Source organism: Nothobranchius furzeri, chromosome 11 (genome assembly GCF_043380555.1).
Source record: "Nothobranchius furzeri strain GRZ-AD chromosome 11, NfurGRZ-RIMD1, whole genome shotgun sequence".
Lineage (NCBI taxonomy): Eukaryota > Metazoa > Chordata > Actinopteri > Cyprinodontiformes > Nothobranchiidae > Nothobranchius > Nothobranchius furzeri.
The window spans coordinates 22,520,105-22,538,045 of NC_091751.1; the positions used below are offsets into that span (position 1 = coordinate 22,520,105).

Sequence of the window (17,941 nt, forward strand, 5' to 3'; positions counted from 1 at the left end):
AGAAAACTAGTTTTTGGGACATGGAACGTCACCTCGCTGGCGGGGAAGGAGCCGGAGCTTGTGGCAGAGGTTGAGCGGTACCAGCTAGATATAGTCGGACTCACCTCGACACATTGCATTGGCTCTGGAACCCGAGACCTGGAGAGGGGTTGGACACTCTACTTTGCTGGAGTTGCTCCGGGTGAGAGGCGGAGGGCTGGGGTTGGCTTTTTGTTAGCCCCGAGACTCTCTGCCTGTGTGTTGGGGTTTACCCCGGGGGACAAGAGGGTAGCTTCCTTGCGCCTTCGGGTCGGGGAACGGGTCCTGACTGTTGTTTGTGCTTATGGGCCAAATATCAGTTCAGAGTACCCACCCTTTTTGGAGTCCCTGGGACGAGTGCTAGATAGTGCTCCATCAGGGGACTCCATTGTCCTGCTGGGGGACTTCAATGCTCACGTGGGCAATGACAGCTTGACCTGGAGGGGTGTGATTGGGCGGAACGGCCCACCTAATCTGAACTCGAGCTGTGTTTTGTTATTGGACTTCTGTGCAAGCCGCAGTTTGGCCATAACGAACACCATGTTCGAACATAAGGATGCCCACCGGTACACTTGGTACCAGGGCAGCCTAGGTCACAGGTCGATGATAGATTTTGTAGTCGTATCATCTGACCTGCGGCCGTATGTTTTGGACACCCGAGTGAAGAGAGGGGCGGAGCTGTCAACTGATCACCACCTGGTGGTGAGTTGGATCAGATGGCAAGGGAACATGCCGCGTAGACCTGGCAGACCCAAACGCATAGTGAGGGTCTGCTGGGAACGCCTGGCAGAAGAACCTGTCAAGACGGTCTTCAACTCCCACCTCCGGCAGAGCTTTGACCACGTCCCGAGAGCAGTGGGGGACATTGAGTCCGAGTGGGCCTTGTTCCACTCTGCGATTGTCGAGGCGGCTGTTGCTAGCTGTGGTCGTAAGGTGGCCGGTGCCAGTCGTGGTGGCAACCCCCGTACCCGCTGGTGGACACCAGAGGTTCGGGGAGCCGTCAGGCTGAAGAAGGAGGCCTACAGGGCGTGGCTGGTCTGTGGGTCTCCGGAGGCAGCAGACAGGTACCGGATAGCCAAGCGGGGTGCAGCAGTGGCAGTTGCCGAGGAAAAATCTCGGGCGTGGGAGGAGTTTGGTGAGGCCATGGAGAAAGACTATCGATCGGCTCCAAAGAGGTTCTGGCAAACTGTCCGGCGCCTCAGGAGAGGAAGGCAGCAACTCGCTCACACTGTTTACAGTGGGGATGGGGAGCTGCTGACGTCAACTGAGGCTATAGTCGGACGGTGGAAGGAATACTTTGAGGAGCTCCTCAATCCCACCAATGCGCATTCCGAGGAGGAACCAGAGCTGGGAGGCCTGGGGATGGACTGTCCGATCTCGGGGGCAGAAGTTGCTGAGGTAGTCAAACAACTACACAGCGGCGGAGCCCCGGGGGCGGATGAGGTTCATCCTGGGTATCTCAAGGCTATGGATGTTGTAGGGCTGTCATGGTTGACACGTCTCTACAACATTGCGTGGTCATCGGGGGCAGTTCCTAGGGAGTGGCAGACCGGGGTGGTGGTCCCCATCTTTAAGAAGGGTGACCTGAGGGTGTGTTCCAACTATAGGGGGATCACACTCCTCAGCCTCCCTGGAAAGGTCTACGCCAAGGTACTGGAGAGGAGGGTCCGATCGATAGTTGAATCTCAGATAGAGGAGGAGCAATGTGGTTTTCGTCCTGGCCGTGGAACTGTGGACCAGCTCTATACCCTTGCAAGGGTGATGGAGGGGGCATGGGAGTTTGCCCAACCAATCCACATGTGCTTTGTGGATTTGGAGAAGGCTTATGACCGTGTCCCCAGGGGCACCCTGTGGGGGACGCTCCAGGAGTATGGGGTGGGTGGCTTTCTGTTAAGGGCCATTCAGTCCCTTTACCAGAGGAGAGTGAGTTTGGTCCGCATAGCCGGTAGTAAGTCGGACCTGTTCCCAGTGAGGGTTGGACTCCGCCAGGGCTGCCCTTTGTCACCGGTTCTGTTCATCACTTTTATGGACAGAATTTCTAGACGCAGCCGTGGTGTGGAGTGTGTCGAGTTTGGTGGCAGGAGAATCTCGTCTCTGCTTTTTGCGGATGATGTGGTCCTCCTAGCTTCATCCAGCTCTGACCTTCAGCTCTTGCTGGGTAGGTTCACGGCCGAATGTGAAGCGGCTGGGATGAGGATCAGCACCTCCAAATCTGAGACCATGGTTCTCGACCGGAAAAGGGTGGCTTGCCACCTCCGGGTCGGGGGAGAGGTCCTACCTCAAGTGGAGGAGTTTAAGTATCTCGGGGTCTTGTTCACGAGTGAGGGTAGGAGGGATCGGGAGATCGACAGGCGGATTGGTTCGGCGTCTGCAGTGATGCGGACGCTGAGCCGATCTGTCGTGGGGAAGAGGGAGCTGAGCCAGAAAGCCAGGCTCTCGATTTACCGGTCGATCTACGTCCCAATCCTCACCTATGGTCATGAGCTTTGGGTAATGACCGAAAGAACGAGATCGCGGATACAAGCGGCCGAAATGAGTTTCCTCCGTAGGGTGGCCGGGCTCAGCCTTAGAGATAGGGTGAGGAGCTCGGACATTCGGGAGGGACTCGGAGTAGAACCGCTGCTCCTCCGGATCGAAAGGAGCCAGTTGAGGTGGTTTGGGCATCTGGTCAGGATGCCTCCTGGACGCCTCCCCGGGGAGGTGTTTCGGGCATGTCCTGCCGGCAGAAGGCCCCCGGGTCGACCCAGGACACGTTGGAGAGGTTACATCTCCAATCTGGTCCGGGAACGCCTTGGGGTCCTGCCGGAGGAGCTGGTGGACAAGGCCGGGGAGAGGACGGCCTGGAGCTCCCTAGTTGGGATGCTGCCCCCGCGACCCGGACCCGGATAAGCGGAGGAAGACGAAGACGAAGACGAAGACGAAGACCTTCGCTGCGTGTTTTTAAAGAGCAAGTCAACCCCTACCAGAGTCTAACTCCACTCCCACTTCATGTTTGAAAAATGCAACAAATGCTGTTGCCTGGCAGACCGAGAAGGCGGAGCCGCTAACAAATACACACACACACAGGCTCACGACAGCATTGTGACATCATAATGTACCAGTTTACATCACAGCATACCTCTTAGCCAATAGCGGTGGCAGATTTAAATTAAAATACAGTGCAGAGTTTTTACCTGACGATGGCACAACACTGCCAGTTTTAGGCAGAATATTTAAATTTTAACTAAGATGCACTGAAGTGCCAAATTATTGACTACAGGTGTCTGCAGCACGATTAGTGTCATGAACTCCTCCTCTTAACCTCCTCTGCGGGCCTGGCTGGCACTGCACTCCAGCTCCCAGCATCCCTGTCACCGACGCTTCCCGGTGACGTCATCCCGCTGAACCTATTTAAGGACCTGTCACAGCTGAGCCGGCACTCAGTCATCATCTCACGATAGACGCCAACCTATTGTAAACGACTAAACCTAATCTGCCAACTCTAAAGACCATCCGGGAAGAGAACTTCCCACACTGTAAACAGTCACGACCAAATACCAGTCTCTCCGCGCCTGGGTCTCCAAGCCACACTCCAGCTCAGCCGATCGTACCTGACAGGATGACTGAGTCTCGAGTAGACCCAGCGGAGATCGCACAGCTGCGAGCAGACGTGGCACAGCTGCTCAGCCGTGTAGAACGCCAGGAGGCGGAAAACGCCCAACTTCGAATAGAGAACAACCAGCTTCGTGCTGTTATGGATCGCCAAGCATCCAAATTAGATTCTGACACCGAACTGGTCGTCCAACTCTCCTCGGCACTCCAACGTCAGGAATCTGCCACTCCTAACACTGTGGAGCCGTTTCTAAGTCTCCCCGACAAATGGGATGGGATTAAAGGATCCCCAGAGGGCATGTTGGCCGTCCTGTCAATGACTTTCGAGTGTCAGCCGGCATGCTACCCGACTTCCTGCTCTCGCGTTGCCCTGTTAACCTCCCTGCTGACGGGGCGAGCCGGTGAATGGGCGGCTGCCCTGTACAACCAGAAGTCTCCCGTGTGCAACGATTATGAAACCTTCGTGAAGGAACTGAAGAAGGCATTTGTGCATCCCAGCAGCAAGGTCGCAGACGAGACACGCCTGCTCCAGCTTCGGCAGGGCTCTCAGACCGTGGCCGAGTATACGTCACGCTTCCGAACCACCGCTGCCCGTCTGACCTGGGGTGATGCCGTGGTGAAGGCTGTGTACTTGGAGGGATTGTCACCTCGCATCCGGGAGGGCATGATCGGACACGAGGCCCCGACCTCCCTGGACCAGGCTGTGGACCTGGCTCTCCAGCTGGATCGCTGCCTTCTCACCAGACCAGGAGCGAGGGCGGTTCCCATACAACCCAGAATGTTCCCCCGCCGTCAGGAGAACCAACCCACGGAGGAACCCATGCAACTGGGTCATTTGCCCCCCGAGGAACGGGCGCAACGTTTTCGGGAGGGACGATGCGCCTATTGTGGGGATCTGGGCCATCCCCGGGCAACATGCCCCATACGCCCGGGAAACGGTTCCTCCGGGTCGGTGTAGGAGCGGTCAAACCCGGAGCCTCCATTCATGCAGCTCCTCATCACACCACCCTCCCGGTCTCCTTCCAGCTGAGCCAAGGACCGGTCCACCTGGTGGCTCTCCTCGACACCGGAGCTGCAGAAAGCTTTATCGACCAGGGGTTGGTCAACCGGCTCAAGATTCCACTCACTCTCCTCGATCACCCCGTTCCCGTCACTTCAGTGGACGGTCGCCCTCTCATGCCATATCCTATCACGCACCGAACCCAGAACCTCCGGATGACCATCGGAGAACACGTAGAGACCCTTCATTTCTTGGTCATTCACGCCCCCACGACTCCTCTCATTCTGGGTCATTCCTGGTTCCGCCTCCACGACCCTCACATCTCCTGGTCCACCTGTCAAGTCATGGCGTGGGGTGTTAACTGTCGCCTTCATCATCCGTCTCCAGGATCACAGCCTAGGGAGACACCACCCAAGGATGTGGATTTAACACTCCTTCCACCCCAATACCACGATTTGGCTCGGGTCTTTGCAAAGGAGCCTACCACCAAGCTGCCTCCTCATCGCCCCTACGATCTGGAGATCAGGCTTCAGCCCGGAACCACCCCGCCTCGGGGTCGGCTGTTCTCGCTCTCCCCGGCAGAGACCCAGGCGATGGACGCTTATATTAACGAGGCTCTCCGGAAGGGGTTTATCAGACATTCCACGTCTCCTGGGGCGGCAGGGTTCTTCTTTGTGAAGAAGAAGGAGGGTGACCTCCGGCCCTGTATAGACTATCGTGGGTTGAATAAAATCACCATCAGGGACCGCCATCCTCTCCCTTTAATGAGCACGACTTTGGATGCCACCGCCCAAGCCACACTGTTTACCAAGCTGGACCTCTGCAGTGCATACAACCTCATCCGCATAAAGGAGGGAGAGGAGTGGAAAACCGCTTTTATTACACCCACTGGACATTATGAGTACATTATGAGTACGTGCGTGAATACACCGCTGCATGCGACACTTGCGCCCGGTCTAAGTCCTCCACCCAACCTGGAGCCGGGGAATGGCAACCGCTCCATGTGCCCAAAAGGCCGTGGTCGCACATAGGTGTGGACTTTGTCACGGGGCTCCCCGCTGCCGACCACCTGGACACCATCCTCACCATCACCGACCGCTTTTCAAAAGCTGTGCACTTAGTGGCTATGGCAGGGCTCCCCACGGCTAAGAAAACAGCGGAGCTCCTCCTCGATCATGTGGTGAGGCTCCACGGATTTCCCCAGGACGTGGTGTCTGACAGAGGACCCCAGTTCATCTCACGTTTCTGGAAGGCTTTCTGTCGGTTGGTGGGCGCTTCCGCCAGTCTGTCGTCAGGCTATCATCCCCAGACTAATGGTCAGACGGAGAGAGCAAACCAGCAGCTCGGGCGTTACTTACGCTGCTTCGCCTCGTCTCAACCGTCCACCTGGCCTCGTTACCTCCTGTGGGCGGAGCTCTCACACAACCTCCAGACGTCCTCCGCCACGGGTCTATCACCCTTCGAGACCTGCTACGGATACCAGCCCCCTCTTTTCAACCATCAGGTGCCGGAGGTGGAGGTGGAGGTTCCGGCGGCTCAGGATATGGTCCGCCGCTGCCGTCTCGCTTGGATCAGGGCTCGCGCCGCCATCACCCGGGCTAATACGAAGTACTCCCGACAACATCGTCGCCGCCACCGGCCCGGCCCTGTGTTCCAGCCAGGTGACCGGGTTTGGCTCTCTACCACTAACCTCCGGTTGCCGGCTGGTTCCAGGAAGCTGTCGCCCCGCTTTTTGGGACCCTTCCAAGTCCGAGATGTCCTTGGTCCGGTCGCTTACCGGCTGCGCCTCCCTTCCACTCTTAAGGTGCACCCGGTATTCCTCGTCTCACAGCTCAAGCCGGTGGTGTCGTCTCCCCTCCATCCGCCTCCGGCCCGGGTGCCGACGCCCCGAGATGTCGATGGGGACCCCGTTTACACCGTCCGCAAAATTCTGGACGCCCGCGGCCGGGGCCGTGGATGGCAGTATTTGGTGGACTGGCAGGGTTACGGTCCGGAGGAGCGTAGCTGGGAGCCTGCCCGCTCGTTTCTGGATCCTTCCCTGTTGGCTGATTTCTGGTCTCGTCGCCCTGGGCCTTCTGGAGCCGTCCCTCGCGGGGGGGTGTTCCTGTCATGAACTCCTCCTCTTAACCTCCTCTGCGGGCCTGGCTGGCACTGCACTCCAGCTCCCAGCATCCCTGTCACCGACGTTTCCCAGTGACGTCATCCCGCTGAGCCTATTTAAGGACCTGTCACAGCTGAGCCGGCACTCAGTCATCATCTCACGATAGACGCCAACCTATTCTAAACGACTAAACCTAATCTGCCAACTCTAAAGACCATCCGGGAAGAGAACTTCCCACACTGAAAACAGTCATGACCAAATACCAGTCTCTCCACGCCTGGGTCTCCAAGCCACACTCCAGCTCAGCCGATGGTACCTGACAATTAGACACTCATTTATTTAGTTTATCAGCAAAAAAAAGTTTATTTGGGGGTGACTTGCTTTTTAAGAGTCGTTCGAAAACTCATTTTTATCGTTTAGCTTTTATGTGACTTGTATGCTTTTATGCTCCCTGTTTACATTTTGTATGGTGCTTTTATGTCTGTATGTTGTTTTTATCTTTTTTATTGCTATCTGTGTTTTTACTGTATTTCATGTTCAGCGCCTTGGGCTCCTGCAGAGGCAGTGGAAGGTGCTGTACCAATAAAGATTGATTGATGATGCACATTATAGAAAACAGTTTTCACTTTTGATTCATAAGCAACGTATTACTATTTTGGTAGAGTTGATTTTGTATTTTAAATCTTTTTCATTGTTCGGTCAAGTGTGTGTGTGTGTGTGTGTGTGTGTGTTACATTTTAGTGTATGGTGCCTTTTCAGTTGACATATTTGATTTGTGATTTGTTTTTGGAGAAGCAGAGATAAGCAAAGGTGAGCAGGTGCATTTTTTTGATAAAATTATTTAACCTCGTAAAAACGTTCATATGCAAACGACCAAGTGTTAATGATCCACACATAAAAACTTTGACTGTTAAATTTTGAAAGTATTGATAAAGAGTACTAGGAAATTGGTTATCAGCAGGGGCCATTTGTGGGTCACTACAGTTTACAGTAAAATAAATGAAAAATCAGAGATGTATTTTTTTCACAAACGTACTTGTTGGAGTACGTAGAGCCGGTTACTGTTGACCAGCAGGCATGATATAGTGACAACAACTTTTACAGTGTAGGAGCTACAGACATTTCAATGATTTAAAAATTCAACAAAAATCAGACAAGTATGTTTTCTAAAAAGTAAATGCTGTAAATGCACAGTTAGAGATTATTTTTTAAATATTCTGCAGAAAAACTACAGAGGTCCAGACCTCGATGTCCTCAATGGTAGATACGGCCATGGTGGTGTCTAATAGTGGGTAAATGTTTTATTTTTACTCACGCAGCTCTACACAGATTTCCATGGGATCAGAAATCAAAACCTGCAACACTCCTGTTCTTGACTGGACCTGTAGTCACCTCAACATCTGATGCTGTACAGAAGGAGGAGGACAGAAACTTCAGCAGCGAGCTCTGAAGAAGACTGCAGTAGTAGTTGAATGTGTTAAAGAAGAATGGTGGTGAAGATGACCTCCATCCTACAAAACCCCTCCTACCCACTGCGTTCCACTGTGGAGACCATGGACAGCTCCTTCAGAGGCAGACTGAGACATCCCAGATGTGAAACAGAACGCTACCGTAGGTCTTTCATCCCCTCTGCAGTAAGAGTGTAGAACTCCTCAGTTTAAGCTGTACTGGCATGATCCTGGTACACAATAACACCAATGCAGTATTCAGTATGTGTTCAGTATTTGTGCAATACCAGATTTACGTGGTATGTCTGTGTCCCTTACAGCATGCTGCATAGTTCTGGAACCCAAGTTTTTTTTTTATTTGTAGTTTTTAGTGGTCGAAGGTTACAATAATAGCTTACTGCCTATTTGTTATTATTTCTCTTCAAATGATTCTGGTGAGTGCTGGTGCTGCTGTAACAAGTGAGTTTCCCCACCGTGGGATCAATAAACTCTGTTCTATTCTATTCTATTCTATTCTATTCTAACAATCACTTTCTGCTATGATTAATAATGTATCTTCCTTCAGTGCATGTAACAACTCTGGGGTGGTTTTTGATTTAAAAAGAATTCATAAACAAGTTGACTCATGAGTCAAGTAGTTTTCATACCTCCAGATTTTTGAAGAGAAATCATAACAAATAGGCAGTAAGCTATTATTGTAACCTTCGACCACTAAAAACTACAAATAAAAATAAAAAAACTTGGGTTCTAGAACTATGCAGCATGCTGTAAGGGACACAGACATGTAAGTCTGGAATTGCACAAATATTGAACACATACTGTCACGAACAGAACTCGGAAGACCTGAAGACGCCAAACACAATGAGAGTAAAATAAAAAGTCTTCATTAGGATGCAGAGTTACCGGAGTTGGGCGAGGCTGGAGACAGAGTCGGAGAGGAGGCGAGGGTCAAAACCAGATCGGACATGCAGATACGGGGAACAGGCAAGAGGCAAGGCTGAGGACAGGCGAAGGTCGTGGAGGCAGGCAGAGTACAAGGCAGGGGTCAGGAGCAAAAACGAGGTCCGGAGGCAGAGGTCAGGCAGGGTGGATGGCTGGAGAATTTACTGGCACAAAGGTTTCAATAATCCGGCCGGGAACTGGTGGCTGACTGGCATTGGCGGTTCTAGGGGCGGGGCCACAGGGGCACTGGCCCCTGCTGAAATATGATTGGCCCCTGTAGTGCCCCTGTCCTGTCACTCATCTGTCCTTTGTGCGGTGATGAGATTATAGGTGGATGCAATTCCGAGTCCAAACACTAGTGGCCGTGTGGCGCTAAGGAGCAAAATAGTGTGTGAAATCCAACAGAAGAAGATTTGAAAGGTTCCAAGAAGGGAGAACTTTTCAACCGACATCGGATCTGATGAGAGTCCACGTTATGAGGAGTTTGTTGGTAAGTCACGAATCACTGTTTACTCACAGTTGCCATGTAAGTCAAGTCTGACAATAAGTCCAATGGAAAGCAATGCCGACATTAGTTAAAGGTAATGTTAAAAAGGGCTTGTGAAAAAACGTTAGCCCTTGCTAATCCATGTACTTCTTTTGTAATCTGCATTTCGTGTGTTAATAGTTGGCACTGTCTGATAGAGAACATGAAAAGAAAGGGTCAGATACAGGCGGGAATTCTGCAGTTTTTTCCCAAGAGAGTGAGTGTGTCAGTTGGTGAGAACGAGCATGGAGATATCAGAGAGAGAGCCGCAGGAGGCTGTAGACCAGAGGCTGGAACAGGGCAAGGGACCTCCATTCCCCCTTTATCAGGTCAGAAAGAATATAATCTTTATTGTGCAACAGTCATGTCAGATAAACACGAGAGACAGCCTCTTGTAGGACATACCATGCTGGGAAATCACATAGACTGTACATATACAGCGTACGTGTAATATAAACGCGCCGTGGCGGCATGGTGTTGCGGGAATTTTGTGGCATTTGTGCTGCCACGGTTGATACTAATATCACCGCAACGCCGGACTTGTGAATGCATATTACAACTTGGCGCAACAGAAGGGGGTATCATGATCACGTGGGCAGTTACTGCCGAGCTCCGGCCGGCAACTATATTAAAAATGAAAGTAAACATGGGCCGTAAGTTTGGCTTTTCTAAACAGAATCAGCTGAGATGATGGCCGGGGAGCCTCTCCGTAAGAGTTGAAGCTCAGATCACCAGAGACTGCACGGGGACAGACACCTTCTGGAGCGGCTTGTTAAAAAAGTTTAATGAGTGTGGCTTTGATCGCAATAAAAAGCAAGTTATGTCCAAGATAAACTGAAGTCCGTGGCAGCGCAGAGACCGCCCCCAAGCTCCCTTTTCACCGCCATCGCATAATCTTTTGTAAAAAGATCATGATTGCACCACATTATCCAGCAGGACGGACTGACCACTTATAAACGACCTAATGCTGCCCATTGTGTTCTGCTTATAATTGAGGATAACCCATTCCCATTTTATCTTGGAGCTGATCCAGTTAATGTGGAGTCATTTTCTTGCACAGAAAATTTGCATTGAGCTTTTTATATTTATCAGTAATAATTGGGTCAGTTATTCCAAGCACCAAAAATAAAGGATTATTGTTTAAATTGATAGAAGTTGTTAATCGTGACAAATCATTAGTGGCAAAGTTGCTTCCCTTTAGTAAATGATTTTACGTTTCTCAAAGCATCTTTCCATTCATCATCAGTAATGTTGCAGTTAAGTTTCCTTTCCCACAATTCCTTCAAGGTTTCCCTAAATTGTGACATTTTGATGTATTGTAAAATGTGTGGGAAAAGTCCTTGTTTGAAACACTGAATTTTCTAATTGGTTGATTAAGTAAGGTCAAGGTTAAGTTTTCCAAAGAGATTTTGTGTTTTGGATATTCCTTTGTTAGTCCAACTTTTCCTGCCATTATTCTAGGTAAAAATAAAAAAAATCACCATTATCTCAAATTTGTTAAATGATGTTATCTTGTACTAATGGCACATATGTTTACTGAATTCTTCCGCTTCATGGTGATGTGGTTTACTATAACATTAACATAATGGATTTAAATTGTATTGGTTTCTTTGTCTACATCTACCACATCTCATCTTTATAGTCCAATCTTTCAAGTCTTCAATTTCAAATAAATAAAAATGTGGTCTCATAGAAAACAAAGTTTTGGCTGGATTTAGCTGGAGTTTGACATATATTTGTATTTTAGCTGCAAACTGGGACAAGACTCTCTCCAATTTAGACAACCAGAGTGAAGTTAATGACTCAACCTTCCATCCTGCTGGGCCACCAGAGTCACCAATCAATGCTAATCCTGCAGGATCAAATGGTAAACATTGATCTTTGAAAGTAATAAATGCTTGTGTATGTATTTGGCTTATGTTAGATAATTTCTCATTTGCTGTTTTCAGACATCTTCCAGTGTGATGCACAGAATCCTGCGCAGACATCAGAACGGTGTTCTGTTCCAGTAGGACCTGGTGGTGTGCTTCTCATTTTGTAAAGGCTCTTTAAATTTAATTGAATTTTGCAGTCAGTCACTTGCAGATTCTGAATGCCATGAATGTTAAAGGTTGAGAGATATAAGCAACTGACTCAGACTTATTTAATTGACTTCCCACCAGACATTTCCCAGTCAAGAGCAGAGGGTCCTGTGATATTCTTCTGGTGTTTTTTCCACACACAAACATATTTTAACCTGATATTTGTGGCTTTGCAAAATAAATTGAATGCTAAAATTTCTCAAATGCTGTGTGTGGTTGTATTTTGTCAATGTACAGTAAAAATTGATGTACAATTGCATTGATGTTTTTCAACATGGTGTTGGGGTAAACTGTATCTACCATACAAAACTGGGAATAGTATGCAAGTATGTTGGACTGTTCGTGGCCCCTCTATAAATATTGTGGCCCCTTGATGGCCCCACCCTCAGAAAAATCCTAGATCCGCCACTGCTGACTGGTGAATATATATATTTGCTAAGCGAGCAAGATGGCGCCTGTGTTCGGCCATGCCACTGCTCGACTCCTATTTTTGATTGTGTTCACAATATACGCGGTCATTTCAGCCCAATTTTCATGTGGCTTTGTTTCTGCTGTACGGAGTTACGATCGTGGTTCTCTTCTTTGTATAAAAGAGTCTATGGAGTTCCTCTTTTATGAACAGCGCAAGTTCCAACAAACATTTCCGCCTCCGTTTGTTTGTTCACCCGACTCACCTGAGTACCAGCTGGTGTGCCGCGCCCCAGGCAGAAAGAGGAGATCGAGGAAGCGGGGATGCAGGTCTGGTGTTCAAGTCAAGCAGAGGCTGGCTTCTTTGGGAGTCGCAGCTCCGGATCGCCCGTCCAGGTGTTTGCGGAGGATCCCTTGTGTCGAGCGGCGCTGTGGCGGCGGGACGCTCCCCCCGTCATCCTTCCGGATCGTCGCGCCTGGTGTCCTGCACCCGGTGCGGAGTTGGTTTTCTGACTTGGATGTGCTGTTACCTTGCAGCCCTGTGTTTACACCGGTGGATCAGCTGATGCTTTCCCGGGTACGCTGGAGATCACGTGATCGCGTCTCCTGCTTACGACCGATCCTGCTGAATTCAGCTCCTAAGCCTTTGACAGCTCTCTCCTGCCGGTTTGGCCTGTTTAATGCTCGCTCTATTGCGAATAAATCATTCTCTTTGAATGAACTTTTCTCCAGTCAAACTCTGGATTTTATGTTCTTTACTGAGACATGGCAGAGAGAAGGTGAATATATTCATCTCAACGAACTCTGCCCCGCTGGCTGCGCTGTTTTTGGGATGCCCCGCCCCTCCCGCCGCGGAGGAGGTCTTGCAGTTGTTTTTAAGGAGACTTTTATCTGCAAAGTGTTAAACACTCAAGCTTTTACTTCTTTTGAATCACAGACAATCAAGATTGGTTCATCTATTCCATTTTACTGTGTGCTGATTTATCGCCCACCTGGACCAGCCACAGCTTTTCTTAAGGATTTTAGTGATTTTTTATCTTCTATCATAAAGCTGGAAAATGTTTTAATTCTGGGAGATTTTAATATTCATATTGATGACAGCACTTCTGGCCCAGCAGTGGAACTTTTAACAATGACTGAATCTTTCAATTTTGAGCAGCATGTCTCTGGCCCCACCCATCAAAAAGGCCATACTCTAGACCTTGTGTTTTCCCTTGATCTGAATATTTCCAATCTTTGTGTGAAGGATGTCCACATGAGTGACCATAGCTGTGTTTTATTTGATTTACACTTTAATCTTGAGTCTACGCCTTCTGTGGTCATCCCACAAAGGCGCATTATTTCAGAGAATACAGCAGCTAGATTCATTGAGATGTTTGACTCCAATTTGTTTTTGGAATCTCAGGATGTGGACAGCCTTATTCACAGCCTAAATAGTCGCTGTAAATCCATTTTGGATGTGGTTGCTCCTTTTAAATCTAACAGGGTAACTCGGAAACCATTTTCTCCTTGGATAAATGACAGCATTCAGAACTTGAAAAGACTGTGCAGGAAAACGGAACGCCTGTGGAAGTCCACTAAACTCGAGGTCCATAGGCTGTACCTTAAGGACCTTATGCTTTCTCTAAATGAGCTGATAAAAAAATCCAGGTCTGAATACTTCCGCAAACTGATTATCCAAAACAAGAAAAAAACCACAAGTTTTATTTGACACTATTAGCTCTATTGTGGCTCCTGCTGCGCCTCTTACACCTGTTTTCAACAAAGCAGATGCAAACAAATTCCTTAATTACTTTGTTGATAAAATTCAAAATATCAAAGACAAACTCCCATCTTTTCAGTCATGTAATGATGATATTGATGAACTCCCTGCGCACGCATGGTCCTCTTTCTCACCTGTAACACAGGATGATATTTTAGCTTTGGTAACCACAATGAAGCCCTCTTTTTGCCTGGCTGATGTCTTACCTTGTAAACTCCTTTCAAAAGTATTTGATGCCATTGGTCCCTGGGTTACCAGAATGTTTAACCTGTCCCTTTCTTCTGGCGTTTTCCCTAGCTGTTTTAAACATGCTTTTGTGGAACCCCTACTCAAAAAATCTAATCTGGATCCAACAGATCCTAAAAATTTTAGACCGATATCAAAACTCCCTTTCCTGTCCAAAGTCTTAGAGAAAGTGGTATCTGAACAACTGGTTTCCTTCTTACAGGATCCCAATATCTTTGACAGGTTTCAGTCCGGTTTCCGTAAGCGCCACTCTACGGAAACTGCGCTGCTTAAAGTGTCCAATGACATCTTGATGTCCGCAGACTCTGGGAAATGCACGGTCCTAGTTTTACTAGACCTTTCGTCCGCATTCGACACGGTTAACCATGAGATCTTGCTGAGTAGGCTCCGCGAGTTGGTTGGGTTGTCAGGTTCTGTCCTGGCGTGGTTTACATCCTATTTATCCGGGAGAAGCCTAAGTGTCTCAGTCAACCAGATCCTGTCTGACCCAACTGATCTACGGTGTGGAGTACCCCAGGGCTCAGTTTTGGGCCCGATTTTGTTCTTGTTGTACATCCTTCCTTTAGGAAACCTAATCCAGGAGTTTGCCGATGATGTTTCCTATCATCTCTTTGCTGATGATCTTCAGCTTTATTGTTCTTTCAAGCCTTCTGACGTTAAAAAATTGCATTCTTTATTATCATATTTTGAGCGAATCAAACAGTGGCTCGGTGCAAATGCCTTACGGCTGAACTCAGACAAAACTGAAGTACTGGTGATTGCCCCCGATGATGCTGCTCCAGGGATTCACCAGCAGTTAGGTGATCTGAGCTTGTCTGTAAAACCTACCCTTAGAAACCTTGGAGTTTTCTTTGACAAGGGAATGTCTCTTGAACATCACGCAAAGCAGTTAACTAGAAACTGTTTTTACCACTTGAGACAAATTTCTAAACTCAGAACAATGGTGTCTAAAGCTGATCTTGAGTTGATTATTCACGCGTTTACATCATCCCGTTTAGACTACTGTAATAGTTTATTTTCTTGTCTAAACAAAAAAGAGCTGTCCCGCTTACAACAAGTCCAGAATTGTGCAGCTAGAATTCTGACCCGTGACAACAGAAGGGCCCACATTACCCCCATTTTAAAAGCTCTTCATTGGCTTCCTATCACATTTCGCATAAATTTTAAAATTCTTGTGCTGACTTTCAGAGCGCTGCATGGTCTGGCTCCATTGTATGTTCGAGACATGCTCTGCCCTTACACGCCTTCTCGCAGGCTGAGATCTATGGATCAAAACCTTTTAATGGTCCCACTTACTCAGTTCAGGACACGAGGAGATCGCTCATTCCAGGCCGTCGCTCCTAGGCTCTGGAATGAGCTACCTCTGTCTTTACGCTCAATCGACTCAGTTGATGTTTTTAAGAGCAATCTTAAAACCCATTTGTTTCTCCAGGCATTTTAAACTTAGTCTCATTCAGATTGGTTTTATTTGACACTGTATATTGTGGCTGTATTTTACTGTATTTATATGTTGTTGCCTTTTAACTTGTGAAGCACTTTGTGACCTTTTTGTCTGTGAGAGGTGCTATAGAAATAAAGTTACTTACTATATAGCAGGGGAAGCAGGTGTGAGTGCTGAGCTGAGGAGTCAGGAGCAGGTGGAGTGGATGAAGCTGATTGCAGGAACAGGTGAGATGAATGGAGTTGATTGTGATGCTGACTGAGGTTGCTAGGGAAAACAGGGCTTGGCTGGAGCTTGGTGAGGGGACCAGGTGAGCTGAATGAAGAGGCAGAGGAGGGTGAAGGATGGGAGTCATGACACATACTGAATACTGCATTGGTGTTATTGTGTACCAGGATCATGCCAGTACAGCTTAAACTGAGGAGTTCTACACTCTTACTGCAGAGGGGATGAAAGACCTACGGTAGCGTTCTGTTTCACATCTGGGATGTCTCAGTCTGCCTCTGAAGGAGCTGTCCATGGTCCCCACAGTAGAACGCAGTGGGTAGGAGGGGTTTTGTAGGATGGAGGTCATCTTCACCACCATTCTTCTTTAACACATTCAACTACTACTGCAGTCTTCTTCAGAGCTCGCTGCTGAAGTTTCTGTCCTCCTCCTTCTGTACAGCATCAGATGTTGAGGTGACTACAGGTCCAGTCAAGAACAGGACCTGTAGGGTACAGGGTCCTAACAGCCCGTACCCTCTGGGGGGTACTTCAGGAGGATGGGGTACCAGGCCCTCTGATACGGGCTGTAAGGACCCGGTACGACTGGTGTCAGAGCTCGGTCTGCATTGCCGGCAGTTAGTCGAGCTCATTTCTGGTGAGAGTCGGCTGCCCTGATGCAACAGGGTTTGTACTGTATTGTATAATAAATAGTTTTCTATTTGACATGTTTGATTAGAAACTATAAATGTTTACTAAATATATTTGTATATGTCATAACCTGCCTTCATTTTATTTCTTAAGAGTAAAATCCCTCTACTGTGGATTTAGTTCTGTGTTATAATCCAACCCCTCCTCTTTAATCCGGGCTTGGGACCGGCAGAAGTGACCCAAAAGGGAAACCCTGGCAGAGTTAGTTGGTTTTTTTTATTTATTTTTTTTATTTTATTTTTACTTATTTATTCATTGGTTTGGTGCTGGATGAGAAGCTCGTCCATTTGCCCTTTTCTGTCAGCTGTTATCTTTTTAAGGCGTAACAGATTTAGGTGTTACACCTCTGAGCCAGAACCTTCTCCAGAACAGAGTGAATGCTGCCCAGAAACAAGCTGTTTCCTCTCTTACTAAAATGCACTCTGTCTGGGAGAAAAAGAGCGTTGTTGAAGAACCTGACCTCAGGATGCTCGATGACCAGGCCCCCAAAGCTCCTAACGGCCCTCCTCAGTGAAGAATTAACCTGTTTTCTGTTGTTGTTAATTCTTCCTGGTTGCCCGTATCCCCACGACTGCCGTTCGTTGATGGCGGAAAAGGCTATTCTCATTTCCGGAAAGTCCTTATGGAGGTGGGACAAATCCTTTTGGATCTGAGAAGCCAGTTCCACCGGGGAAACGTGACCCAGATCGTTTCCTCCAGCGTGGACGACCAGAATATCTGGAGGACCGTGTGTGCAAGCCTCGGAGTAAAACCTGGGAAGGACACCACCCCAGCCCATGCCTCCTTTACCAAACCATTGGACCTTAGCTCTGAGTCCAAAGTTTGGCCCAAACTGCTGCTGAGCCGCCTTTTCACCCCGTCTGATGTAACTGGATCCAATCATCCAGATTACTGGAGTTCCAGGCTGCTCAGACTTGATGGTAGATGCAGTTTTTGGGGGTTCGGAGACACTTTTGGGTCCTGAGTCCGTCCCTTTCCTACAACCTTTGAGGCGGATCATAGTGGGACGTTTCTGCTGAGGTGTCTCTCTTCTGTAGTACTGGGAACGAATATCCTGAGTACTGACAGAAGGCTGGTACTGGTTTGTCTCTCTTCTGTAGTACTGGGAACGAATATCCTGAGAACTGACAGAAGGCTGGTACTGGTTTGTCTCTCTTCGGTAGTACTGGGAACGAATATCCTGAGTACTGACAGAAGGCTGGTACTGGTTTGTCTCTCTTCGGTAGTACTGGGAACGAATATCCTGAGTACTGACAGAAGGCTGGTACTGGTTTGTCTCTCTTCGGTAGTACTGGGAACGAATATCCTGAGTACTGACAGAAGGCTGGTACTGGTTTGTCTCTCTTCGGTAGTACTGGGAACGAATATCCTGAGTACTGACAGAAGGCTGGTACTGGTTTGTCTCTCTTCGGTAGTACTGGGAACGAATATCCTGAGTACTGACAGAAGGCTGGTACTGGTT

At 48.6% G+C, this 17,941-nt stretch overlaps 2 protein-coding genes across 3 annotated transcripts in view; one reads left to right on the top strand and one right to left on the bottom strand.

Annotated features, from left to right (window-relative positions):
* Nucleotides 1–17,649, bottom strand: part of LOC139073250 (uncharacterized) — a 176,291-nt gene extending 158,642 nt beyond the window's left edge. The window contains exon 1 of the mRNA XM_070556220.1: nt 15,710–17,649. The gene's annotated coding sequence lies outside the window, so the exon portion shown is untranslated. The remainder of the gene's footprint in view (nt 1–15,709) is intronic.
* LOC139073248 (uncharacterized) lies at nt 9,050–15,726 on the top strand. Of its 2 annotated transcripts, XM_070556215.1 has the most exons (3): nt 9,053–9,590; nt 11,374–11,493; nt 11,576–15,726. In XM_070556215.1, the coding sequence occupies exon 3, from the start codon at nt 12,156–12,158 to the stop codon at nt 13,824–13,826; it is 1,671 nt and encodes a 556-aa protein (XP_070412316.1). In that variant the 5' UTR covers nt 9,053–9,590; nt 11,374–11,493; nt 11,576–12,155; the 3' UTR covers nt 13,827–15,726. The 2 variants fall into 2 exon arrangements, with proteins under 2 accessions (XP_070412315.1, XP_070412316.1); XM_070556214.1 differs by having other exon boundaries at nt 9,050–11,493.
* Nucleotides 17,650–17,941: the final 292 nt, after the last annotated feature.